Raw genomic sequence first — 27,376 nt, forward strand, 5'->3', positions numbered from 1 at the left:
TGTAAACTTTGCTTTTCTCTTCTGGTAGGTATATATTAAGTCTCATTATTGACTATTCTCTAATGTTCTAATATAGTTCAGATGACTAAAACATTAATTATAATAAAGCAAATTTTTAAAAGATGGCTATTTTGTGAATGAATTTTCCGTAACTGAATTCAGCACTTTCCTGCCATAGGATCTGTAGGTGGCGCTGTGGTGACAGGTTTGGTTCCCTTATATGTCGTCTTTGATTCCTCCCCCACTGTTCAGATGAAAGTTTCCCATCGTTTTTGGCCAAGTGAACAAGTATGTTTTACTTTGGCCAGTTATTTTTATTTCCAGAGCTCATCATAGTGGTGGTTTTGGCACATTAAGCAGGTGATTCTTGGAAAATCGAAGTTTCAGCAGATGCTGAGGACTCTCCCTGAGTATCCCAGAGTTCAGATTGCTTGATTCCCAAGATTTGGATGTTTGCTTTCGCAAGAGTTTAATTTCAGTTGTCCTCTTCTTATCTTTGGGTTTTTCTTTGGGTTATTACTTGGGTTTTTCTCTTAATCAGTAAGTTTCTGCTTATTCATGAAGATTTTTATTTTTTAGGTAATATTCTTTTAGTAAATGGTACAGCGTGTGGAGAGATAAAAATTACAGATTTTGGTCTTTCGAAGATCATGGATGATGATAGCTACAATTCAGTGGATGGCATGGAGCTAACATCACAAGGTGCTGGTACTTATTGGTAGGTATCCAGGAGCTCTGCCAGGTTGGCTATGGAGATGTGGCTCTGCTATACTGAAGTGCTGATAAAGAATTAATTGCTGTATGCTGTCTGCTAGGCAAAATGCCATAAACCAAAGCAGACTTTCTCCCCAAATTGTTACTATCTTTTCAGTATTTTGACTCTTCATATTTACATTAATTTGTCTTTATTTTTCTTTTCTTTCTTGAAAACGCTTAAGAAGAAGGAGAGCTTATATGGGCCAGGTATTTGAGATGTGTGTTTTCTCCAGAGTTGGCCTTGCAAGTTAGTAGAGAACAAGGTTGCTCATGTGGTGTATATAAAGAATGGCCCCAAAATCTTTATTTCTAGACAGTTCTTGTCCCAATACAGGTCCCTCTTCATGGGTTGAGGGGATAAGGGATTTGCTTCAAGAGTTGCCTGAGGATATTGGACCGTAGGGAGTCGTGAAGATCAGGATGAAACGTGACTGTAGCGCATATGAAATCTATGAAAGATTTACCAGAAGTTTATCCATGTCTGTTAGCCATGTTCTAAAAGTTTTTGAGGCACGTTTCTTCTCATCTCTTGTCATATATCTTCCTCTAGCCTCCCCACCCAAGCTAGCTCTACCTGACAGTTTTATGCTTCTATTTCTGCCTACATTACCTTTGACCATTTGAACCATAAAAGATACCTGAAACTCAGGCCTGTAACTCTATGGTTGTAAAAGTGTGTTAACAAAGCTTCCTTTTCCATTTTGAGGTGGTCACAGAAAGCCACATATTGGTGTATATAAAGAAAGGCCACCAGTTTTGTTTTGTTTTTTTAAGTCCAAATACAAGTCTCTCTTCATGGCTTAATGGGATTAAGGGTTTGCTTCAGGAGTTGCAAGAGAGGGCTCTATGTGCCCAAAGTAGGGGCAACACATATTATTTGTACCCCAGGGAAGGTGGTTAAATCACTTATCTTTAGGACTGGAGGGTCCTGGGCCTTAGCAGAGAATACTGACTGTCTGAGAATGAGAGGTAGATGAGGAAGCAGACAGGAAAGGGCATGGCGTTGACAACACACAGCATCAGCTCTGCTCATTGTGAAGCCTGCCAGTAACACCATGGACACAATGCCCTGCTTTCTGTTGCTCCTTACTGCTTGTAAAGATGGCACCTATAGTAAAAAGTCCCTAAATTAAAACTTTGAAATTATAGATTTAAAATAGAAGCTACATTTACAGTGTTTATTCACTATGGTGGTTATTGTGGGCTAGTGTTTCTGTCACTAAGTGATATAAAAATAACTACTGCTGAAAATTCTGGAAACAGGTCTATACCTCTGCTATATAAATTCACTGGAATTTGGATTTGAGCTTTGTGTTTGATCTTTTTTTTTTTAAGGCTTTTTCGCATTTAAATTAGTTACTGCTGTAGTTTTTTACCTACAGAAAGTCAGTGATTAGAATTTAAATTAAAATTACGTGATGCTAGGGATTTGCTTCAAAGTAATCTGTTGGAAGAAGTGGTGGAGATTGGCGACATGTTGATAATTCTTGAAGTTGGATGGTGCTTATCTTAGGGGATCATTTTACTGTTCTTTCTACATTAGCTCATAGTTGAGATTTTTAATAATTTAAGGTAAGATGCGGCTTCTGAGAAAATTAAGTGTTAAAGATTTCTATGAAGGTTTGAAGAGTCTTCAGATTGGTAGAAACATTGTCATAATCACCATCCTCAGTATGTCAGATAAAAATAATCCCAGAGGGTATAACAAATTATAAGTAATTATTTTCAGTATTTCGTGGTTACAGAACTCTTCTACGTAGAATACTTCTTTTAAAAAAGTGACCCATAGACTATGCCTTGAAAATAATTTGTTTTTTTTTGTATGGGGATTTGGATTGTGACGGAATATGCAACTATATATTTTTTAACACAGTTTAGTATTATAGAGCAGTCTTTTACTCTCCTCCCAAAATCCTTGATAGGAAGTTAGAATGCTTGTTACTTTCAGTATTATTTGATGAAGAATTAATTTCATACACTTACAGATGGAGAAACTGAGACCTAGAAAGCGATTTGCCAGACGTGTTATCAAGTGGCAGGGCTTTTTATATTCTAAAAAATCTTGCTAACTTATTTTTCTGCATTTGGATGAGTTCAGCAGCTCCTGTTCTTCCCTGCCACTGCCATAAAAAAAGTTATAAATACATTTAAATGGTCATTTTAGAGTTAAGGTTATATTTGTTATTTATTTGAGATAATATTTAAGTTATGTATATTAAAAATCAAGAACTATGAGAATGAGGGTTCAGGGAGGTTTTACTAGCTCTTGGAAGAGTTCTTCTTTTTTTAAATTCTTTTTCCTTTATTTCTTTGCCTTTTTTCCTCTTAGTCCGGTATTTCATTTCTCAATGGGTGCTTTAACTAAAAGTTTTTATTGTAAAATAATAAGATAGTTTAAGGTCTTAATCATCCAAAAATGTCTCTTTGGCTGGGTGCGGTGGCTCACTTAATTCCAGCACTTTGAGAGGCTGAGGCGGGCATATCACTTGAATCCAGGAGTTTGAGACCAGCCCAGCCAACATAGTGAAACCCCATTTCTACCAAAAAATACAAAAATTAGCTAGGTTTGGTGGCAGGTGCCTGTAGTCCCAGCTACTCAGGAGGCTGAGGCAGGAGAATCGCTTGAACCTGGGAGGTGGAGGTTGCAGCAAGCCGAGGTTGCACCACTGCACTGCAGCTTGGGTGACAGAGTGAGACTCTGTCTCAAGAAAAAGTATCTTAATAATAAATAAGAAACAAAAATATGAAATTATAATTCTTTTTAAAAGAAATGAAAGAAAGGCTATCAATCTGAAACTAAGTTTGATAGAGATGGATCAGAGAAGGAATATTTTCTGCCTCTGAATTCATGTGGTCCCCTTCAAGCTGTTAAGTTGTATTTCAGGATGAGCATAGGTTCTAAAATAAAGAATTTCCCACAGAGTTGATTTTGCTAGCATGAAATCTGCAGAAATCAATCTGCAATCTTCAGAATTCTGCCTTCCAGCCATGATGTGGCTAAGCCTCCAGCTGTATTTATTTGGTTTCCTAAATACAAGAAGTACTTACCTTCCATACCATACAATTTGGTGTGGTTGGCTATCACATATTAAATAGTTTTTTTAGAGACCAGTGGTGGAGAGGGAAGGAATTTAGATGAAGAATGAGTTGTTCTAACAACTAGATTGGCCTTTGCTACACTGTTTGTTAGTCTTCCAGTAAGCCCCTGATCACACTTAAAGTAGGAAATATAAAATACCTTCTGACCCAGGTGTGGTGGGTGGTGCACCCATAAATTCCACCCACTTCGGAAGCCAAGGTGGGAGGATTCCCTTCAGACCAGGAATTCCAGAGCAACCTGGACAACATAGTGAGACCCCATCTTGAAAAGAAGTAACTTCTGAAAATTTGGACTTTATTGTCACCCTTGATCATGTATTGGAATCTTAAGAGGCTACTGTAAAAAGGTAGGATAACCTCTCCCCTCAGAGATCTATGCTGCGTCCTGAATTCATTTGAACTTTTAAAATATTTACTTATTTTAGACACATCTCCTTTTGGCAGCATGCAACCCATACCATTTCTAGTTATATTTAATGTTTGTTGATGAAGCTATCCTAAAAGGGAATGCACTTCTTTTGTGTCTCCCCCACTCCCTTTTTAAAACTTGTTGAATGACACTATATTAGGTACAACTCTGGGGAAAGAGACTGAGAGTGAGTGAAGTGGAACTAGTGAGAATAGTTACCACTCTCAGGAAATTGAGAAGTGTATTTTGATACCTTAAGGGACGTTACTGCCTCCCTAACATTAGAGTGTCTTTTCTTATTTTCAGATGGGTTCTTACTCTGTCGTTGGAGTGCAGTGGCATGATCTTGACTCACTGCAATCAGCCTCCCCCAGGCTCAGGTGATCCCCCCACCTCAGCTTCCCAAGTGGCTGGGACTACAGGGGCATGCTACCAGGCCCAGCTAATTTTTGTATTTTTAGTAGAGATGGGATTTTGCCATATTCCCCAGGCTTGTCTTGAACTCTTGAGGTCAAGCAATCTGCTGGTCCTGTCCTCCCAAAGTGCTGGGATTATGAGTATGAGCCACCAAACCCCACCTAGAGTATCTTTTCATTGACTCTTCATATAAGTCTAAGTTGACTGTTAAAATTCACATATTTTGGCCAGGTGTAGTGGATCATATCTATAATCCCAGCACTTTAGGAGGTAGAGGTGGGAGGATTACTTGAGTCCAGGAGTTTGAGACCAGCCTGGGCAACACAGTGAGATCCCACCTCTACAAAAAAAAATTGTTTTTTTTTAAGTAGCCAGGCATGGTGGTGCCTCCCTTTAATCCCAGCTACTGGGAGGCTGAGGTGGGGGAACCACCTGAGCTTGGGAGGTTGAGGCTGTAGTGAGCCATGATCACGCCACTATACTCAGCCTGGGTGACAGAGAGAGACACTGTCTCAAAAAATAAAAATAAAAAATTAGATATTTCTATTTTCAACAAGATATTTTGTCTTTTTGTACATCTTAGATTTATATAATTGTTATTCTAAGAATTTTTATTACTTCTCTGTCCCAGGTATTTACCACCAGAGTGTTTTGTGGTTGGGAAAGAACCACCAAAGATCTCAAATAAAGTTGATGTGTGGTCGGTGGGTGTGATCTTCTATCAGTGTCTTTATGGAAGGAAGGTAAGTTAGAAGGTTGATTGACAGAGAAGCTTAATTTCTTTCTTGGGTGGCACACATACATAGTGCCTTGATATGGATTAGTCTCTTGGAGTTAATTATTGTGTTATACAAAGTAGAATTCTGAAAGTAGTGGTTTAAAGAAAATACACACTTAATAATACAAGCTTTAAGCGTAAGCAGAAATGCAGCCTTAGGACACCTAGTGAGTTCTGCTGGGCTATTAAAAACATGTACTTTTACTGTTCTCAATTAAATCTAGAACATGTGTTTATTCTAATAGTATGTATAAAGATTTACATAAAATTGTTTATTTATTAAAGTGTACAGTCTTCCCAAGAACCTGGGGGGGGGTCCCAAGAATCAAAAAGATCCCCAGAATCTTTATCTCCAGCCATCTCAGTAGTTGAGCCTATTATGAATGAAAGTGTGCTTTATATTTCTATACTGGGGAGATGGTGTCAGGACGAATTCATTGTTACCACCTATCAAAGTGACATATCGTTTCAACAAGTGGTAAACTATACCTAATGAATTGTCATATTTGTTTTTCCTTGTGAACACGCCTTATAAATGTATCAATTAGGATCCACTTGTGTATTTATGTTCCTGTTGCTGTTTTTGTGTGTTTGTATGTTTCAGTGTTTCTCAGTAGGCTGTGGGTATAAGCCAGATAAGAGTTTTCTTTTGAATTCTTAATATTTTTATTACATTCCCAAGACCAGTTCTTAATTCAGATTATAGCTTCCTCTTTAACTTCTCCTTGACCTTTTTTTTTTTTCATCTTACCTCTAAAACAGGGAAACTATTGAGAAGTAGTGGGCTTTATTATTTACATTCTCTGACAATGTTGAATTGCTACTGATAACAGTGGCAGAAATTATCTAGAAATAACTATTTGAGAGAGATCTCAGTAGAACCAGTATAGAGAAACTTGAGTTGAACTTATTTTTAAGAGTTTATTAGAAAATGGCAGCTTAGCATAGATGAAGCCATTACGTAATCCCAACTCTTTCTTGTTCCTGCTCTCTCCTTACTCCTCTGTTTTCACTTCCTTTCCTTCTCTTTTTCTCTGTTTCTTGAGTTGGCCTGAGGCACAGGTGTATATTGCTTAGGCCCACTGGCATGCATCCCTCAGAGTAGATGAGGTTGCAGGGTCCTGCTCTGGATCTTCCTTTTCTTTGCTGTGAGCAAAACTTAGCAGAGCATTAGGATATAGGAGATGCTGCTTCTGGTCCCTGCTCTGCCTTGACCTGGACGCTGAACTGTGAGCAAGTACTTATGCTCTGAGCTCTCACCGGCCTTATCCATAAAGTGAGAGCACTAGAGGGGATTGTCTCCAGAATTCCTTGCAGCAATTCAAATTAGAAGATGTATTCTCCTTTTCCTTGCCTGTGGTATTGAATTGTTTTCTCTTTAATTTTCATCAGAGGCCCACCTTTTTTGTTTGTTTTTATATGACAGCCTTTTGGCCATAACCAGTCTCAGCAAGACATCCTACAAGAGAATACTATTCTTAAAGCTACTGAAGTGCAGTTCCCACCAAAGCCAGTAGTAACACCTGAAGCAAAGGTAAGTTCTGACCCATTGGCCAACAGAAACGACTGCTTTGCTTTCTGTATTATTTATATGGGTAATAGTGAATATATTATTCAGCGTGAAATTCAGGAGTTATTAAAAACATTAGGATAGGCATGAATTAATATTCCTAAGAACACTTAACAGAATATTGCTTATACCCCGACCACTCCATCCCCAGTTCTTGTAGAGGGAATGTTGATAGGTGTGTTTTAATCCGGAAAGGCTCTCTAGAGTCAGAAAGGGAGGGAGAGCAAACTCCAGTTGAAAGAGAGCAGGTGTGTGGATGTCATGAATACCCAGCTTCATCTGTATTTGGGGATTGTGATTAATTTGGGGAGCTAATGCCCACCATAGGAGAAATTATATGAGTACTGAGGCATTTGTATTAGTCTGTTCTCATGCTGCTAATAAAGACAAACTCATGACTGGGTAATTTATAAAGGAAAGAGGTTTAATTGACTCTCGGTTCAGCATGGCTGGGGAGACCTTAGGAAACTTACAATCATGGTGGAAGGGAAGGCAAATACATCCTTCTTCACACGGTGGCAGGAAGGAGAAATGCTCAGCAAAGAGGGCAAAGCCCTTTACAAAACCAGCAGGTCTTGTGAGAACTCACTGACTATCATGAGAACATCGTGGAGGTAACCACCCCCATGATTCAGTTACCTCCTACTAGGACGTTCCTGTGTCATGGGAGCGTCCTGGTAGGAGGTAACTGAATCATGGGGGTGGTTGCAACAATTTAAGATGAGATTTGGGTGGGAACATAGCCAAACTATATCAACATTATAGGGTTAAATGTCAAGCAAATGGTAAGCAGTAAATTCTGTTGCAGTTGGTGAAGGCATAAAAATCTCAGTGGGGCAAACACTTGTTTTGAGATAGCATCTCACCCAGTCTGGAGTACAGTGGCACTATCCCGGCTCACCACAGCCTCAACCTCCCCATGCTCAGCGGATCCTTCCACCTGAACCTCCTGAGAAGTGGGACTACAGGCATGCACTACCACGCCTGGCTAATTTTTTGTAGAGAAGGGGTTTTGTCATGTTGCCCAGGCTGATCTTGAACTCCTGGGCTCAAGCCATCCACCTACCTTGGCCTCCAAAGTGCTAGGAGCCACTGTGCCCAGCCAATTACAAGTCTAATTTATTTTTTTCAGTGTTTGATCTGCTCCTCCCTCACAGTGTACCTGTGTGACATAGGTTAGGAAAGAGCCTCTTTTCCAAGTGGTTTAGCTGCCATGCCACAGAGTAAGAATTAACATCTTTAGCAGTTGTTTATAATTCCTGACTGATTGCTCCCTGTCCCAGTGGTTAGACAGTTTAAGTACTGCATAACCAAGAAATCAGATCTGCAAAGGAGAAGTCCCATGACACATCCCTAAGGCAGACACTGATTTCCTAACTGTCCTGGGAGAGCTGGAGAGAGTCTCAGCTTTGAAGCTTGGTTGACCTAATTTTGGTGTCAGCTCTGCACTCAGAAGTAGATGTGAAACTTTAGGCAAGTTTACTTAAACCTTTTAAGCTGCTTTTCCTTATCCCTAAAAACAAAGACAAAAACATCTTCCTTAAAAGGTGTTTGTAGCTAGTGCAGTGGTATGCACCTGTAATGTGCCATGATCACACCACTGCACTCCAGCCTTGGCATCACAGTGAGACCCTGTCTCAAAAAAAGCAGGTGTGGGGGTGGTTGTGAGTTTTAAGAGGACTTGGTGGAGAATCTTGGCAGATTCTCTACTCTAGCTAGCTGCTCTCACCACCCATACCACAGCTGCCACCCAGAGTCAACACTGGGGGACTTAAAGAAGTTGTCTGACAGATGTTTAATTCTCCTTTCAAAACTATTTCTGTATGTGACTTTTGTTAAATTTTTATGTTTATTCAATAAATAGGTGAACAAATGTTTCAAAACTTTAGAGACAGTTAGATGGACTTGCTATGAAGAATACAAAAGTATCTCCAAATGTTTTCATGAATTGTCTCCAGTGTTCCTGTATTTCTCCAACTCCTACCCTCTTATCTTCCTCTCCCCCCACAACAAATATTTATTGAATGCCTATGAAACACTAGACACTATTTCAAGTAGTGGAGATGGAACCGAACATGTAGCATGAACCACGCAGACCAGTTCCCTGCCCTTAAGGAATTTATATTCCATTTATGAGAAAAACAATAAAACAAAATGTGGATATATTTCAGATGGTGACAAATGTTATGAAGAAATAAATCAGAGTAGGGGGAACCTCTCTTCTGATGGCATGGTTAGGGAAGGCCTCAAAGATGAAGGTGGGAGCCTTCATACTATTCAAGATACTGCCAGGGAAAGCATTTTAGCAGAGAAGCTCAGATGCGAGAATGAGCTTAGCAGGTCCATAGAGCAAAGGGGAAGATGATAAGAGAGGCAGGATGGTGAGGGTAAGTGTGAGGGAAAGCAGTTGCAGGTTAATCAGGGCAACTGTGAGCTGATTGCTGTTTTAAGAGCTGACACTGGCAGCCTCAGAGAAAATTCAAGGTAAATGAAGTTTACTTTGCTGAGTGCCATGGCTCACACTTGTAATCCTAGCACTATGGGAAGATAAGGTGGCAGAATTGCTTAAGGCCACAGGTTTGAGACCAGCTTGGGAAATATCTCTACAAAAAAGTTTAAAAGTAGCTGGATGTGGTGAGGCACACCTTTTCATCCTAGCTACTTGGGAAGCTAAGGTAGAGGATCACTTGATCCCAGGAGTTTGAGGCTGCAGTAAGCAATGATAGTGTCAGTACATTCCAGCCTGGGTGAAGAACGAGACTTTGTCTCTAAAAAAAGTTCAGTAAAAAAAGTTTGACCAGTATTTAACCTAAGACAGCCTGTTTAACTCCAATTTCATGTCGTTCACCTAGAAAGGCTCTTTTTTAAATGCCAGGGATTGTTAGGTTCATTTCTTTGAATTTGTTTTTTTTTTTTTTAAGACATGGGGTTTCACCATGTTGGCCAGGCTGGTCTTGAACTCTTGACCTAAGTGATCTGCCCACTTCGGCCTCCCAAAGTGCTGGGATTACAGGCATGAGCCATGGCACTGGGCCTGTATTTGTTTTTATCTTTCAAATGCTTTAACCAAGGCAGTACCTATAAGTTTGATTTTGAGAAACCAGGATTGGCATTGTATTATTATTTTGTTTATCAAACTTGGGGGGAAAACCAGAAAATCAACAGCTTGATTCATTTTCTAGATTTTGTTTCAAATAAACTCTGCTTTTTAGAGCAGTTTTAGGCTCTCAGCAAATTGCAAGTATAGAGTTCCCTTATACTGCCTGCTGCACCCATGCACAGCCTCCCCGTCAACATCTCTTGCCAGAGCAGTACATTTGTGAGAGCTGATGAACCTGTCTGTACCAATACATCACATCCTTATCACTCTAATGTAAAATATGGACTTTCTGTAATGATGTTTTAGATTTTTAAAAATTAATTTATTTAAAATAGTTATATTGAAACTAAGTAGAACTACTAAAAAATAGGAAGAAAGCAAGCAGGAAAAGACAGATCATCTATATAAGGGTCTGTATGCTAACTTACAGAAACTGAAACTGCATAGCCTCCATTTTGGTAGTCAACTAGAATTCCTTATAAACCCCACTCTCACTGCGTTTTTGGGGCTACAGTGTTAGTGCAATTGCAAGTCCTTTTCAGGTTTTTCTTGACTACCTGAAAACCTTAGGGAGATCATTTTATAACCTGTGACACTTCATAGTGTTAGTCATTGTGTGTCTCCTGACACTGCATATGGTAATAGTTTGCTGTTAGAATTTTCACTTCCTCAGGAAGTTCACATAAGACTATGGTTTATAGATTGAGGACCAGGAAAGTTAGACCGTTCCCATCCAAACTAGTAAAGACAGAATCGGTCTCTTCTTTCTTTTTATCTGTTGGTCTTAGTGCTTTGCAGGCAGTATTTAGAGGTCATGCTTCCTATTTCCTCCCTTCAGTAATGGCTCAGCCCTTTCTCTCTGGGAAGCAGCTGGTGGCAGCAGAGAGGTGCTGCTGCTCTTTCTTCTTTGGGTCTTCCTGGTGATTTCTGGGGAAGGCCTTAAGCCCCTTCTCTTTAGGGGTTTCTTGCTCTGGGCCCTGGCAGCCAATAGTGAGCCTCAGGCTTCCCTCTGGGGGTGCCAAAACTGTATGCCTCAGTCTTCAAGAAACTCTCCTTTGCAGGCATTTATTCGACGATGCTTGGCCTACCGAAAGGAGGACCGCATTGATGTCCAGCAGCTGGCCTGTGACCCCTATTTGCTGCCTCACATCCGAAAGTCAGTCTCTACGAGTAGCCCTGCTGGAGCTGCTATTGCATCAACCTCTGGGGCGTCCAATAACAGTTCTTCGAATTGAGACCGACTTCAAGGCCACAAACTGTTCAACACACACAAAGTGGACAAATGGCATTCAGCAGCAGGTTTGGAACATAGCGAATCCGAATGGATCTGATGAAACCTGTACCAGGTGCTTTTATTTTCTTGCTTTTTTCCCATCCATAGAGCATGACAGCATCGATTCTCATTGAAGAGAAACCTTGGGCAGCTCCGGCCAGGCCTCATAGGGAAAGGCCCCGCTCAAGGTTCCCGCGTCAACGGCCACTGTGTGTGGCTGCTCTGAGTGAGGAAAAATTAAAAAGAAAAACTGGTTCCATGTACTGTGAACTTGAAAACATGCAGACTCAGGGGGGTCCCTGATGCAATGCTTCAGATGAAGAATGTGGACTTGAAAATACAGACTGGGCTAGTCCAGTGTCTATATTTAAACTTGTTCTTTTCTTTTAATAAAGTTTAGGTAACATCTCCTGAAAAGCTTGTAGCACAAAGGCTCAGCTGGGGATGGTGTTTGACTTCGGAGGAAAAAAGTTGCTATTGCCCGTTAAAGGCACTAGAGTTAGTGTTTTATCCCTAAATAATTTCAATTTTTAAAAACACGCAGCTTCCCTCTCCCCTTTTTTATTTTTAAAAGAATACATTTGGGCATAAAGTGAAACCCGTATTAGCAAGTACGTGACAACATTCATTCCAATCAGATGCAGCTTTCTCCTCCGTCCGGTCTCCTGTTTGCAATTGCTTCCCTCTTCTCAGTAGGGAAAAAATTGAGTGGGAGTACTGAGATGTGTGGGTTTTTGCCATTGGACAAAGAATGAGGTTAGAAGACTGCAGCTTGGAGTCTCTCTAGGTTTTCAACTATTTCTTCACAATTTGAACACTTGACGGTTGTCCCTTTTAATTTATTTGAAGTGCTATTTTTTTAAATAAAGGTTCATCTGTCCATGCAGTCCTCTTGGATTCTCTGAATGTAGTAACTATGAAGCTATGCCAAAGGTAGGCAGAAAATGGGCTTGGGAGCCAGACACTCCAGGGATCAGTAGTTCCTACCCACAGTCTTTGTGTGCTTGCTAAATGGTGTACATTTCTTGTTAACCACGTTATTAAAACTTGATCAGCACATAAGCTTTCTTCTGTTAGATCTTTTGGCAGCAAACAACCTTCCCCTCTCAGGCCTCTGAATTTTGTGGGTGTGTGGTGGTGTGTGTGTGTCTGTGTGTGCATGTACACACACACTTTGTCTAGCTCACTTTAAAAGATTCATCAAGTGGAATTTTATCTCAAGAGAAATATTTCAATCCCAAGAGAGGTATTTCAGGGCGGGCACAGTGGCTCACACCTGTAATCCCAGCACTGTGGGAGGTCGAAGCAGTTGGATCATAAAGTCAGGAGTTCAAGACCAGCCTGGCCAACATGGGGAAACCCCATCTCTGCTAATGATACAAAAATTCGCCAGGCGTGTTGGCAGGCGCCTGTAGTCCCAGCTACCCAGGAGGCTGAGGCAAGAGAATTGCTGGAACCCAGGAGGCAAAGGTTGCAGTGAGCTGAGATGATTCCACTGCATTCCAGCCTGGGTGACAGAGCAAGACTCTGTCTCAAAAAAAGAGAAAGAAATAGGTATTTCAAATATGAACATTCTTTTGGCACCAATTTTCTTTTTTAATTTGGTTTGTTCTGAGATGTATGATCCACTGAAGATGGAGCTGAAATGGGAGACGGGTGGCCCCACCGTGCCCTTGAAACAGCAGAGCAGTCCTCAGTAGAGAGAGAGGGAGGGAGCCAGAGCCTGAACATGTGGTCGCCAGCTTGGAATGTTACTGACATATGTGGCAAGAGGGCTCAGCCAGAAATATTTAAAGATGTAGTTAGTATTCTGGCCTGCGAGTTCTCTGCACAGGGAGGGGGAGTCAGAAAGGGTAGAGAGCTCTCAAAGAACTCAGGACACTAGTGTTCCTTTCACATGTGAACAGTGTCACTGGTGACACATTTTCCAGGACCTTCGTTTGTTTTGTGGACCTGCCTCAGTCTCCTCAGTATCAGGCAATCTTAAGGAAAGATGGGAGTGTTTCAAATTAGAGAGAAGTTCACGGGTAGGTATCGTCCTGTGGAATTCTGAATGCCAGGAGTCAGCCCCAGATGCCTTGATGCTCCCAGCTTTCTAAAACTACTTTATTACAACTTATATGTATATACACTTGCGCATATAAACACGTGTGCATTTATGTATGTGTGTATAGTACCTTTAAAAAAAAAAAACTTCAAGCTGCTAAGCAAAGGGTCTCACAGGTTGAGCACAGTGCTGAAAGGATGGTGTCTGCATAATGAAGACATGAATGAAGCCAAGACCATTCAAACTCACTGAAAACCATGAAGTTCTGTTTCTTTTTTCTTCCTCTTCAATGATGGTGCAGTTGATTTCTATTCATTTTTTAATTTATCAACTTTTTGTTTGAGATGAAGATTTGCTCTTGTTGCCCAGGCTGGAGTGCAGTGGCACAATCTCAGCTCACCACAACCTCCACCTCCCAGGTTCAGGAGATTCTCCGCCTCCCAAGTAGCTGGGATTACAGGCATGTGCAACCATGCCCAGCTAATTTTGTATTTTTAGTAGAGACGGGGTTTCCACATGTTGGTCAGGCTAGTCTTGAACTCCCAACCTCAGGTGATCTGCCTGTCTCGGCCTCCCAAAGTGCTGTGATTACAGCTGTGAGCCACCACACCCAGCCTTAACATGTTTTTAATGTTGAAAAAAATCGTGCATCTTTCTTTAAGCCTTCCCAGTAACTTCCTGCTTTCTTTTTCCCTGTGGGCTTTTAAATGAAGCTGCAAGATTTTATCTGTCAATCTACCCTTTCTACCCTTATACTACTGAAAGGATGTCCTCTTCCCTTGCTTTTGGTCTAGGGTCTGTTTGGAGCTAACTAGTCTTGGCTGAGTCTGGGCAAGACCTCTTCCTGTTGCATGGACAAGCCCCAGAGAACATGCAGAACGTTGACCTTTCCTAGTCCTGTGAGCAGCCAGTGAAATCACTAAGTGGGGTGCTTCCATGACATATTTTGTTAATATGGGTTTTACTTTTTCCAAGAATAGTCCCTTGTTGCCACAATGTTGATTTACTTTACACAATGACAGTATGTTTTAATTTGTAATTAAACCCAGCCAGATTGTTTTAGCCTTTTCCCAATGGGGTAAGGGAGGGAAGAAGGAAATTAAAATAAGTTTTAAGAAGTAAATTTCCCAGCTTTCTTGATTTGACTCTAGTTCTCCAGCTTCACACCAGGACCTGACCAACTAGGGTATAGATGGGAGAATCCTGGCAGTGGGCTGAGTCTCAGAGCATTCAGGCATGGGAATGTGTTGATTCATGCAACACCTCTGGTACCTTCAGTGTGCCAAGAACGATGCTTATTGGTGGGAATACAGCAGTGTACAGGATAGGGAAGGCCCAGCAATCCAGGGGTCAGGGCCCAGGAGGAAAGGAACTGGCTCTCAAGAGTTTGAGATGGACAGCTTTAGATGGAGACTCACCAGGAAGAGCTGTATGTCCCTACTTCTGTGGCAGACCCGGACATGTCAGCTGTCTAAAAAGGTCTATTTCCTTTCCTCCCTTCATCATTCTAATTGCCTGAGCCATGCCTCATTTCTTAAGGCAGAATCACAGAAAGTTTAGGAGACTAGGCTTTAAAATTAGGTCTTGGTTCAGATCCCACCTCTGCAAGCTTCAGAGAGATCTTGCATTGCAGGAGTAAGGAGTAGAGGTAAGATACGGAAGGCGCCTGGCTTGACAAGAGGGGAATCAAAAAATGTGGTTAAAACAAGATCATAAGATCCAGTAGTAGAGTCCCAAATTTACTAGTGGGAGGCTCAGAACCTTTGACTCATTGCATGCAGACCTTGAAAGAGGCTGTCACTTTGGCTTGAGTTTCAGTATCAACCTCTATCTTACAAGGTCAGCAATCTCCTTTTCCCCTGCCTCCAAGACTGCTTCTGGCTGAGCCTGGGGGCAGCATCTCTACCCACGAAAGTGGCCAGCAGTGTCAGCCTCACCTGGGAACTTAGAGAAATGCACACTCTCAGGTCCCACCCATTCCCACTGAGTCCAGAACAGAAGGGGAGGAGCTTAAGGGTGTTTCCTCCTCCAGGTATGGCTGTGAGAACACAGCTGTAGGCTGCCTGACTCCTGGGCATGATGCACACTGAAGGGTACCAGTCCTGCCAGCTTTCTGCCAGCCAGCCGCTGTAATTAAGTGTGGGGTCATTGGAGAGGGTGGCTGTCAGGCCTCTTCTGAACTCACCCACGTGGAAGACAGGACTACTATTTTCTACAGTGAGAAAAAACTCCAAGGCTGTTGGCTCTTCTAGGACCGATGTCATATATATACTGCCTTTATGGGGAGCACCTGGAGGGCCCTACAGCATAGCCCTTGCACGAGTACCTAACAATCCACTCAAGAAACATTCACTCCTTCAGGCAAAGCCTCACCCTTGGCCTTCTCTTAAAACATAAAACAACTATAACATTTTCCTTTTACCTGAGGGGTCCAGGTCTGCAAGAAGAGCTGGCCAAGACCTGGGTCTGCTTATGAATCCACCCTGGCCCACTGGATGGGTGGTGAGGGGACCCGGGGCTGGACTGCAGCTCTTTGGAGGGGTCGGGGAGAGGAGGTCAATGGGAGAGGAGGAGGAGGAGGGTTAAAGGGGCGGGGAGTGGCCAGGGACTCGGCTCACTGTTGAGTTCTGTGGTTGGGTGGGGGGAACGTGCCAGAGGCTGGGAAAACAGGCAGGCCTGGGAGCAGGTCTGGGACCTGGTGGGGCAGGGAATATAAGAGGGCTATTGTGCCGAGGGAGCGCAGCAGGGGTGTGAGACAGGCTGGAGTCAGAGAGGGGTTGTGTGTGTACATGTGTGAGGCGCTGGCCCAGAGACCCCCGTGGTGAGGAGGTCAGAGAGCAGCTGGCTGACTGACTCCTGGGTGTGGAGGGAAGTGCCCAGCTAGAGAGCTGTGCTGTCTTCAGCCTTGCAAGCAAGCTGTGGCTTGCGGCTGCGACAGCCTTCCCCTATGCTGTCCAAGCCTTTTCACCCTGAAGGCTGCTTGGAGAGGGAGCAGAGATCAATAGCAGAGAGAAGGGGCTCTAGCCCTTGTGCTTTGCAAAGAAGTTTCTCGGCTGTGTTGTTTCACAACCGAGGCATATGCAAGGTAGGAGCAACTTGATGATTTTTTTTTCTTTTCATTTTTTGTTTCTTTTTCTTTTGTTTTTTTGGAGGTGGGCTCTTACTATGTTGCTTAGGCTGATCTTGAATTCCTAGACTTAAGCAATCCTTCCATCTCAGCCTTATGAGTTGTTGGTTTTACAGGCATGTGCCACTACGCCCAGCTGCTCTCTGATTTTACATGTGAAAACTTAGGCCTAGAAAGAAAGGTTTGATACCAGCAGTGGGTGGAGCAGGAGTGACTGGGGAGGAAGGGACCGCAGGCCTGGACACTGGGTGAGGTGGATTCTATGAGTGCCATCTTGTGGCAGAGGCTGCTGTGGGTTAGGGCTGCACTTGGGCTCCCCTCTCTCCTGGCCTAGGCTCTATTCCACCAGAGGCCAGGGCTGGAAGGGATGGATCAGGGGAGGCTCTGCATCTGCACAGCCTGGCCTTCCTCTGGGCCAGGATCAGTGAAGGCTGTTGGCAGGGACTGGGCCTTGCTTAGAAGCTCAAGTACTGAGACTAGAGGAAACCTCACCCTGCCTGTCCTTCCGGAGTTGGGGAGACAGAGGGAAAGGTCGGGGAGCATCCCAGATGACATCGTGAAGATTCAGAGCTGCCAGCCCAACCACAGCTGTGGCCCAGAGGAGGCCTGGACTCCTGGCTTGGCGTCGGCCTCAGTGCGGGGACGGGCTCAGAGGCATTGCAGTTCCAGGTCAGGGGAAGCCCTTGTAGAGGAGTCAGGGTGATCCTGTTACTAAACTGAGCTGAGGCCCGCTTGCCCACTGCAGTAGAGCCAGGCACTGATGCTGAGATTTGCAGCAGGAAAAAGCACATTTAGTGCTTGGTGCCTAGCAAGTAGAACAGGCAGCTAGCGCTTAAGACCCGAACTCCATGCTGGCTTACAAGCAAGAGTTTTTAAAGATGGGGTTACATTTCAGGATAGCAAAATCGTAAACCAATAAATATATGGAGGTTATACACTAGTCTGGCTCGTGGCAAAGAATGGTGGTCAGAGTTCAGTCCCCAGCTCCCCTTTATCTGAGATCTGTGTAGTAATAGAGGCATTTTCCGTCTGGTGGAAGCTTCTGGAAACATTGCAGGAAGGTATGTTAAGATGCTCCCTTTTAGTTTCTATAGGGAATCTAAACGCCTTGTGAGTGACTTACTTGGGAGACTATTGTTACTTATCTTAATATTTATCAGACTGCAATTTCATTTTATTTTTGTAGAGACCAGGTCTCACTGTGTTCCTCAGGCTGTTCTCCAACTCCTGACCTCAAGTGATCATTCCACCTTGGCGCCTTCCAAAGTGTTGGGATTACAGGCATGAGCCACTGCACCTGGCCTAAGGATCCCTTTTCTAATACAGGCCTTGGGTTGGAAGTGAGTAGATGTAAACTCAGAGGCTTTCCTGGGATGGATGAGCCCTTCTAGGTGTTCTCCACAGAAGGGAGAAGGGAAAGAACCTAGAGAAAGCAGGCAGAATTGTCAGGTTGTAACTGGCTGGATGAGGGGTGAAGAGGGCTGGAGCTGCAATGCGGTGGACCAGTCAAGAGAAGACAGACCAGCTGTGAGTTCCCTGGTGAGGTGGGTGTGGGAAAAAAGAGTTCCTTACCCTTGGGAGAGGTTGAACCAAATCTTGAAATGTGGATCTTCCTGAACCTTGAGCCTGCCCTCTTCCTTCCCTCTTTAGCCCAGTCCTGTCTGGGATCCTTGGTGCTATAGATGAGGGTGTAGCCAGATGGACTTGGAGGGATTGTCTGAGTGGAGCCCTGGGGATTCAAGATACAGGAGCCAGGGAGAAGAGAGGGTGAGATCTGCTCAGGCCAGCCCCACATTTGGCCAGCCCTCTCCCCTGGCTTGGAGCAGGTCATATAGAACCCTTTGGGGTCACTGCCTCTTCTGGTTGCTGCAGGCAAGGGCTGGCCAAGTCTTTCTTCATAGCCTCCTACCCTACCTGGCCATCCAGTTCATTCTCCCTGCCCTGCGTTCTCCTTTCCTAAGCCTTTGTCACAGACCTGGCCTGCTGGGGTGCTCTGCTCCCCTGGCACCCTCTGACTGGAGAGGCTGCTGAGCCACAGAACCAGAGAACAGAGCAATGCCAGAGGAACCCTAAGCACAGTGAGTAATGGCACCAAAACTTTCACCTCACAGGGCGCCAAGACTCAGGGAAGGAAAGTGACTTGCTGGAGGACATGTGGCAGGTGAATGGCAGAGCCGGAACTCCCACTCACCAGTCTCTGGGCCTGACTCATCCCACTGCCCCATGCTGAGCTGTTTATGGGCACACATTTATTAGCCAAAGTGAGCCTGCTTCTAATTACGTTAGTGTACACTTTAGGTTGCCATTTTTGTGCAGTTAAACATGGAGACGTTCAGAAAATGCAGGGATGTTGTGTTGTTTTCACAGGCAAAGTAAAACTCTGTTACAACACGATAAAACTGATCTGTGCCCATCTCATGGGCAGGCTTGGGTGGGAGGGTAGGGGAGAGACAGGCAGGGAGAAGGGTAAGGAATAAGGGAGACACCCTGATGTCCAAATAGCAAAGGAAGATGGGAAACAGGGAGGGGTCCACATTACCTGAACATCCCCACTGAGCCAGGGGCCATGCCATTGCTTTACACTTAATATTTAATTGCCAAGGTAGGAAACATCTCAAGTTGCCCCATTTACAAGTAAGAACTGTGAGCTCAGAGCTAAAGTATTAACAACTTGCTGCAGGTCACAAAGCTGTGAATTGGGGAAGCCAGGATTTGAACTCAGGTTTCTCTGGCTCCAAAGTCTATACTCTTTCTACTAAACTGAGTGATTGATAAGAGACAGGATCTCGCTGTCGCTCAGGCTGGAGTCCAGTGGTGTGATTATAGCTCACTGCAGTCTCAAATCCCGGGCACGAGCACTTCTGTCTTGGCCTCCCAAGTGGCTGGGACTACAGGTGCATACCACCATGACCACGCCCAGCCAATTTTTAAATTTCTTAGAGAGATCTGGTCTCACTATGTTGCCCAGGCTGATTGTTAACTCCTGGCCTCAAGTGATCCTTCCATCTTGGCCTCCCAAAGCGCTGGGATTACAAGGCCTGAGCCACCACACCTGGCCTAAACTGGTTTTGATTAAATCAGCAGACACCAACCCCCTCCCCCGTGCCCCCCCCACCCCCCATTAGACCATTCTCTCATTGCTATAAGGAAATACCTGAGACTGGGTGGAGCCTGGCGGCTCACGCCTGTAATCCCAGCACTTCGGGAGGCTGAGGTGGGTGGATCACCTGAGGTCAGAAGTTCGAGATCAGCCTAACATGGTGAAACCCCATCTCTACTAAAAATCCAGAAAAAAAAAATTAGCTGGGCATGGAGGTGATAAACCATTCATGAGAAATCTACCCTCATGATCCAGTCACATCCCACTGGGGCCCACCTCCAAGACTGGGGATTACCATTTGACATGAGATTTGGGTGGGGACACAGATCCATACCGTATCACCCCCAGAAGCTGTTGCTGGCTGACAGTTGATCAGCGTCTAGGGAGAATTTTCAGTTTCAGTTCCATGATAGTGAATAGCATCTTGGCAAAAAATCCCCTGGACAAGTCAGAGACCTCACTAAGCCTCCAGCATCTAGCCTGATGCCTGACACGTCCTGACCCTCCATAAATAGCTGTTCAACTGTGGGCACAGAGACGCTGGCCCTTCTGGAAGTAGATGAAGGTCTGGGTGCTGGTGAGAAGCTCCCTAAAGGCCCCATGCTGCTCACAACACCCAACACTCCTTGGTCCCACGGTCCCAGACCGTGACGATGTTTCGTTGACAGCTGAACCTGCACAGATAGGATCCTTACATAGTGGGGAACTGGGCTGGATTCTCCACAGGAAGAATCTCCCAGATGTGGCCCTGCTTTCTGCCCCAAGATCAAAGGCAGTTGGTGGCTGCAGACGTCAGCAGAACACAGTGTGGAACCATGTCATGGGGGAGGAGGAAGTCTCGCCCTCAACAGAGACTCGAACTGGGCCTTGGAGGCTTGAACCAGCCTCTGTCTCTGCTAGTGCAGCACACTTTCGTGCTCCTCAGCCCTTGAGTGCTTTGCCTGGAAGATGCCAAATCGTTTCTTTAACCCCACTAAATGAGACTCCACTAGGGCTGCAACTGTGTTTGCCTGTCTCTGTTTCTCTAGCAGCTGGCACAGGGCTAGCAGTCAGTGCTTGCTGAACTGGTGGGTGAAGAGAGGAGAGCACACTTCCTGTGTGCTGGGCATGGCGGGACCTGGTGCTGGCTAGTGGTGGACTCTGGCCCCACCATGTGCACTGGTGATGTCAAGGAGTGGGATTCAGTCCTGCCAGGAGCAGCACAAGGGTGGGGAAGACCAGCAGGAAACGCCAAAACCTACTCAAGCTGCTGGGGAGCGGGGAATCCAGCCCTGTTTCGGGAAAGAAGTATCCTGTGTTCTGGCTGTTCAGACAGAGACAGCATCTTAGCTGAAGCCAGCAAGTCCTCAAATCCTTTGGAGATCACAGGATTGTGCAAGGGGGGAGGCCAAGAGGGGGATCTTTGAGGCAGTCCCGGCATGGCTTGTTGTGTGCAGAGTGCTGAGATCCCAGAACATGCCAGGCCAAGAAGACATGTCCCAAGGGGCAGTGGAGCCACAGCCACCGCGGGGGTGCGGGGGCCGCTGGCCCTGTCAGACCTGCTGAAGCTAGCTGTGGCGTGCAGGGGCTTTGTTGGCCTGGCTGCTAACCATGTTTCAAGGCCAAAGGTGGTCTAGATGCCTCTAGGGGATCTCAGTGGGGGGTTGCTTCAAAGCTCTATTAACACGAACTGTTTGCCAGGAGCCTCAGCCTGGCAGAGACCGGAAGAGCTGAATGAGCATCTCTGACCAACGCACCCATTGCAGAGTTGGGGAAGCATTTACCCAAGATAGGAATAAAAAGAAAAAAAATGAATTTATTTCAAAAACCATACCAAGGTGTACAAGACAGGAAACAATACAATTTATATTACAGTTTTATTATTTTAAAAATTTATATTAACAAAATGAGATGGGGTCTGCCTATGTTGCCCAGGCTGGTCTTGAACTCCTGGGCTCAATCTATCCTCTCTCCTTGGCCTCCCAAAGTGCTGGGATTACAGGCGTGAGCCACTGCACCTGGTTCGTATTACAGTGTCATAGTGTTTTTATTTGATTACTTGTGGTAGGAGAAATGAGTCTTCTTTGCACGTACGGTCTCAATGTTTCAGTCCTGCCCTATGTCCTGAGATCCCAAGAGGCTTTCCCAAGGTCGCACAGGTAATCCGCAGAGAAGCAGGGCTGGACTCCAGCATCCTGACTCCCCAGTCCCGGCTCTGTGCTGCGGAGACCTGTTGCGTAACACTGAGTTGTCTTCCCTTTTATGAAATTTCCAGTTGGTCGTTTGCTACCGGCCAGCAGTCCAGTTGTTGGGAGTGATGATGTCGGTCTTCTGGGACGTCCAGTGGACAGATTTTCCCCAGGTTTCTGGATGCAGCCCCAACTAGCAAAAGTGCTACACTCCTACGCCGGGGACATTGATGCAGGGGTCACGAAAATGCTAAAATAAGACGTGCAAGAATTGTTTGTGTTCTGCACACGGAACAAGGGCCCTGCCTCCCCTTCCCCCAATCTTCACCCTGGTGGCCAAGCCCTGAGCTCCGCCCCTTCCCCACCAGACCGGGGGAGGGGTCCTCCTCGGCATGGATGCTGGGCTGCTGGAGACGTAGGCAGAAAGAGGCGGGATGGCGGGGCGGATGCTGCCGGCCCGGGTCTGGCCACCTGGGTCAGCTGCACGCCCCCGCCCCGGGCCGGCCAGACCTCGCAGCCCAGGTCCCACCACGCCGTGAAGTTTGCGGAAAGTTTTGCAGTTGCTTCCCCGCCCGCGCCAGCCGGGGAGTTGTGACGCAGCGTCTGAGGCTCCTGGCCGGGACAGGAGAGAGGGAAGGCGAGGCTGGCAGAGATTGGGAAACAGGGCAGCAAGAGAAAGGGCGCGCGCCAGGGTCCTCCTGGACTCGGCGTATCCTCCTCTCCCGCCACCCCTTTCACTCCTTCCCGACACTCTCCCCCCTGCCCCGGCCCCAGCCGCGCGCCGCTCGCGCCTCCTCCCCTTCCCCTTCCACGCTACCCGCTTCCCTTCCCCTCTGCCCCTCAAACCCTCCTCCCCGGGTCTGCGCTCCTCCCCCCGCCCTCCCTTCGCCCGGCCTGCCTCCTCCCTCCTCCTCCTCCTCCCCGGGAGGCATCACTTCGTCCCGACCCAGAGGAGGACGCGAGCCCCTTGTGGGCGGTCATCACAGTCGAGCCCCGGGGCTGCCACTGCGCGTCGCGCCCGTGCGCCCTCGGTTCCCGCGTCCGCTGAGCGCCGCGCCCGGAGATGGGGCTCGGCTGGCCAGCCCCCCCGTCCTGGCCTCGTCACCTGCTGCGCTGCGTCCTGCTCCTCGGGGGCCTGCACCTCGGCCGCCCTGGCGCCCCCGGGAACGCCGCCCTCCCGGGTAAGGAGCTGCCAACTTGGCCAACTTCGGGGCCCGGAGGGGGGAGCGCCGGGGCGCGGGCCGCTCTCGACTTTCCCTCCTTTTACCCCCTTTTCTCCAGAAGCGTGTGTGCGTGTGCGTGTGCGTGTGTGTGTGACTGGGTTTTTAAAACTCGTCTCCGCTTTTCTGAAAGCGGGGGAGGAGAGGGGAGGAGGAGCGCGCCTGGAGGTGGGGGAGGACCTGAGTGGAACCAGATGTGGCGGGCGGCGGGGGAGGGGAGCCGGGGGCACTCCAGCAGCCTTGGAGGAAGCGGGTGGGCTCGCGAGGACCCCCGCGCTCGGCGCTCCCGGACCACCCGGCGCCGGCCAGTCCTTTGCAGGGGGACCTGCAGGGCGCGCCCGGAGACCCGGACTCCTGGCTCTGTCCCAGGAGTGGTGCGTTAGGAAGGCTTTCCAACTATCCGCGAGGGTTCGCTTCCCCCCACCGTCCCCCCGGCCCCTGCATCTCGTGGGCGTTGATATTTTCTTTTCCACACTTAGTGTTCAAGGAGGCTGTGGCATGCGGCATCCGCCCCGCGTGAGCTCAGCAGCCCTGTGAGGAGGCTTCTGCCACCGGGACGCAGCGACCGGCTGGGCGCTGCCGTGCTGTGATGCTGTGTAGCGTGGGCAGCTCTGGGCATCCTGGTGGCCCTCCAGAGAGCGGCAAAAGAGCTGCTAAAGATGCAAAAACCAAAACCCAAACAACCGAAAACAAAAATCGGAAAACCCCGAAACTGCGCCCTTCTCTTCCTGCCCCTTATTCAGGGGTAACAGTGAAGTGTGGGGACAGACAGATCCCTGGCCAAGAATCCGAGAGTTAAAAGGAAAGATCCACTTTCTGGGGGAGTGGAGCGAGGGTGTCTGGAGTGAACTCGGGAATCGCCAAGGAGAGTGGTGATTACAGCCCAGTGCTGATCCAGCTTGGTCCTCCTGGCTGTTTAATTGGGGGATGGGGACAGTCCGTGCAGTGTCTGCAGTTTTGTGCAAGGACCAGACAGCCCCCTGGAGAGTCTGGGGCCTCTAGCCTGGCTCGTGCTTGCTGGGTTGGCCTGGTGTGACGTAGGCGCAAGACACATATCTGCCAGAGGGAAAGGTGGGGGCCTCGATGACCCACATTCACACCAACCAGAGCCCCCGGAGCAATTCTGGGCCCACCTGGCATTGAATGTCGGACAGACGCAAACCAGGCTGGGTAACCCCCTAACCCACCTAAGGGCAGCCTCGCAGGCGGTTCCCCTGTCTCCTCCAACTCCTGCCTTCATCTGCTCCTCTGCGCAGGGCCTCAGGAGGCAGGCAGAGGGGGAAGGGTGGGGAGGAGGGCCATTCCCAGAGCCCCAGGGCACACTTTAAAGCCAGGCCCTGGGAGAGAGTTGTGGCCAGAGTGCTGACTCGGCCCTTCCCCGTGGAGCTTTTCAAAGAGGCGGCTGGAAGTGCCTGGTGAGAGGCCCGGTTAGGGCGGACAAGGACACCTGGAGTGTCCCCTCTTCTCCTGGTCTCTTTGCCCGGCCCTCCCTGGGGCTGTGCCCAGCGATGAGTAGCCTCACAGGTCCCCTTCCCTGTGGCACTGCATGGACCACACCCTGAAGAGGCCTGGATCTGGGTGACAGGCAGAGGCTCCCAGCAGCAGCTGAGCAGGAGGAGGATGGAGCTGTGGCAGGTCCTTCCCTCGGAACTGCGCCCTCTGCCCAGAGTGTGCCTGCTCCCACCCTGCCACCTGCCACTCGGCCCTCCCCTGGGAAGCCCCTTCAGAGCCTCTGGGCTGAATTCCTTGCCCAAAGAGCTGGCAGGCCCTAGTACCTGGTGAATTACGTTGTCATTGGGAGGAATTCGCCAGCACCAGGGACCAGATGGCCCCAAGAAATGCACGTGGGAGGTAGGGTGTGGCAGGCCAGTGCTGCTGCGGTGAGGCTTATGCCAGGCAGGGCAGGGGCTGCTTGTGGGCCCTTTCCTGACCACATGGGGGGAGCCCTGTGGACCCAGAGCACGGGGCAGGGCAGTGAGGTGGCAGTGCCTTCTTGGTGCATGATGATGGAATCCATTTTTACGCCACTTCTGAGGAGTGGCCCATGGAACTTTGTTGACTGCCATATCACTGCGTTTCTGGAGCATTCAGTTTGCTCAGCCTTGAGCCAAGTACTTGGGAAGGAGGGAAGCTAGGGAAGAGTGTAAGGTGCATCCTCTGGGAACAGTGGGAGGAAGAACACGGAAAACCGAACTGGGGGGTGCAGGATGCCATTGTGGAAGCCTGGAGCCACGATAAACGCTTCATGTGCAGCTTCCCATTTCATTCTGATAGCAACCCAAGGAGCTCATTATTGTTGGACCATTTTGCAGATGAGAAAATGGTGGCTAAGAGGGGTCTGGTCATTTACCTTGGTCACACCCCTTGTAAGTGAAAGGCTGGGTGTGGATGCTTCCTCTCTGGAGGTTGGAGGCAGGAGAGACCCGGGGCCCTCTGGAAAGAGGCAGGAAGGGGACGGCGGGCTGGGCCCTTTTGGGGATGACATGGAAGCTTGCTGGCCGGGCGGGGGAGAAGGCCAAGTGAAAGAGGTACCTGGGAGGCCGGAATGGGGAAGGGTCCTGCACGCTGGCTGTGGGGAATCCCAGGGGACCCCTGGAAGTTTCTGAGCAGAGGAATGAGGGGCTATTTGCTGGGAAAGGGGTTTCTGGGAGCCCCAGGGGTAAGTGTCAAGGTCGTGGGGTGAGGATACCTTGGGAAATCTTCCTGTGGGGAAGGACAGTGCCGCCTGAAGGACAGGGAGGGAGGAATCGGGTACTTGGGGCTCTGACCACAGTCAACCAGACCAGCTCCCACACTTCCGGCCCAGCATCTGCTGAGTCATGGGGTTCAGAACCGTCTTACTGCTCCCCCATGCAAAACTCAGTTTTTCTTGCTCCAACCCTCTGGCTTTCCATGAGCCATCAGGGCCTGAGAGGCACCCAGCCGAGCTGTGGCTAGTGCTGGGATCCTGGCTCCCTTCTGGGTTCACCTGGGCAAGGTGAAGATACATGGAGGGGAGGAGGAAGCCCGGGTTTTGGCCACCAGAGACATCCTGACTTTCTGATATGAACAGGGTGCTGTGATTTGGCCTGATGAGATGATTTCAGAAGTGCTGTGCAGTTCTCAGGCAGATATTCATTTGAGTTCCCATCAATTTAAGCATGGAGGATGAGTCCTGTTGCACCATCCACACCCCTGGAGGGAATGCGTGATGGCAGCCACGGCTGCATGTGCGATTGGTGGGCGCTGTGCTGGGTGCTGTGCCGGCAGCAGCTCTTCAGCACCTCCCATCTCTGAGTGGGTGTCCCCTTTGCACACACCTGGAGTGAAAGCATTAGAGATGTTAAGGCAGTCACTCAAGGCTGTGCCGCCACACTTGGCACAGTGTGAAAGTGGGAGCAGTGAGGTTCGAACCCAGGTGTGGTTACGGAGCCTGAAGGCTCTCATACCATGCAGCATCTCCATCACATGAAGCACTGTCGGGGTGTGTGTGTTAGGAAAGCCAGAAATTCTGCCTTATGGGTTCCCTCTGCTCCCATAACTCCAAGCCTTCTAGGATGCCTGTCAATGTGTCCCACCGGGAGGACTCTTGAGGAGGAGGTGGGACTGGCAGCCCTCTGTCACACGTCAGCCATCTGGGCACTTGGCTCATCCACTTCCTTGCAGGCCCAGGAGGCCTGGACTGAGCTGCCTTCAGTGTCCTTAGGATTTCCCAGGGGTCCTCTCCAAGAAGGCATTGATAAGTGAGGGATTCAAGGTGCCCCAGCCTGGCACCCCAGCTTCCCTGCAGTCAGGATTCACATGGTTGTTCATTCATTCATTCATTCGGGGGGGTCTACTGAGCCCCTGCAGAGCTGAGACCAGAGAAGACCATGGCCTGTTCTTTATTTGAGAAGTCCCCACCGTGTCTCCAGTGGGAGTCCCTGGACTTGGAAGGTCTGAGCACTGCTGAGAGGAAGCGTGTCTTCCTGTTTAGGGTCCTGTGAATCTGGGCATGGTGGGCCCCTGGAGCATGACACTCTCCTGGAGCTCACCCTGGCACTGCAGACCCCAGTCATGCCTCAGCTAGGGGTTATGCCAGTAAACAGCAGGCTGGATGAAGGCTGTCCAGTGGCACCTGCAGACACCGAGGGACTGCTGGGTCTGCCAGCTGCAGCCCCTTAGGAAACAGATTGGGTTGACCTCCTAAACCACACCGTGGTCCCTCGTGAAATTCCACCATTGGTTCCTTTCCTGCCCTTCCCCCTGCCCCCCACTGCGCCCCTGCCTCTTGGCTCTGCACTCTCACCTCTTGGACCCCTTCCACCTGTGCTCTGCTCCCCTCGGCCTCCCC

General features: G+C 47.8%; 2 protein-coding genes and 1 long non-coding RNA gene across 36 annotated transcripts in view; 2 read left to right on the forward strand and 1 right to left on the reverse strand.

Moving 5' to 3' along the window:
- The window catches only part of TLK2 (tousled like kinase 2), a 150,453-nt gene extending 137,992 nt beyond the window's left edge, over positions 1-12,461 (forward strand). For all 33 annotated transcript variants that reach the window (XM_035300353.3, XM_078373458.1, XM_035300361.3 and 30 more), the window contains 4 exons: positions 580-718; positions 5,313-5,424; positions 6,886-6,993; positions 11,191-12,461. In XM_035300353.3, coding sequence (XP_035156244.1) covers positions 580-718; positions 5,313-5,424; positions 6,886-6,993; positions 11,191-11,364 — 533 coding nt within the window. In that variant the 3' untranslated portion in view covers positions 11,365-12,461. The remainder of the gene's footprint in view (positions 1-579; positions 719-5,312; positions 5,425-6,885; positions 6,994-11,190) is intronic.
- Positions 12,462-21,518: 9,057 nt separating this feature from the next.
- Positions 21,519-23,163, reverse strand: LOC144582603 (uncharacterized). The gene is made up of 2 exons (XR_013535640.1): positions 22,950-23,163; positions 21,519-22,094 (listed from the first exon to the last, which is right to left on the reverse strand). It is a non-coding gene; the product is annotated as an uncharacterized LOC144582603 (long non-coding RNA).
- The window catches only part of MRC2 (mannose receptor C-type 2), a 57,584-nt gene continuing 53,000 nt past the window's right edge, over positions 22,793-27,376 (forward strand). For both annotated transcript variants that reach the window (XM_008996861.5, XM_078373452.1), the window contains exon 1: positions 22,793-23,025. In XM_008996861.5, coding sequence (XP_008995109.2) covers positions 22,908-23,025 — 118 coding nt within the window. In that variant the 5' untranslated portion in view covers positions 22,793-22,907. The remainder of the gene's footprint in view (positions 23,026-27,376) is intronic.

Source organism: Callithrix jacchus, chromosome 5, assembly GCF_049354715.1.
Source record: "Callithrix jacchus isolate 240 chromosome 5, calJac240_pri, whole genome shotgun sequence".
NCBI classification, from domain to species: Eukaryota; Metazoa; Chordata; class Mammalia; order Primates; family Cebidae; genus Callithrix; species Callithrix jacchus.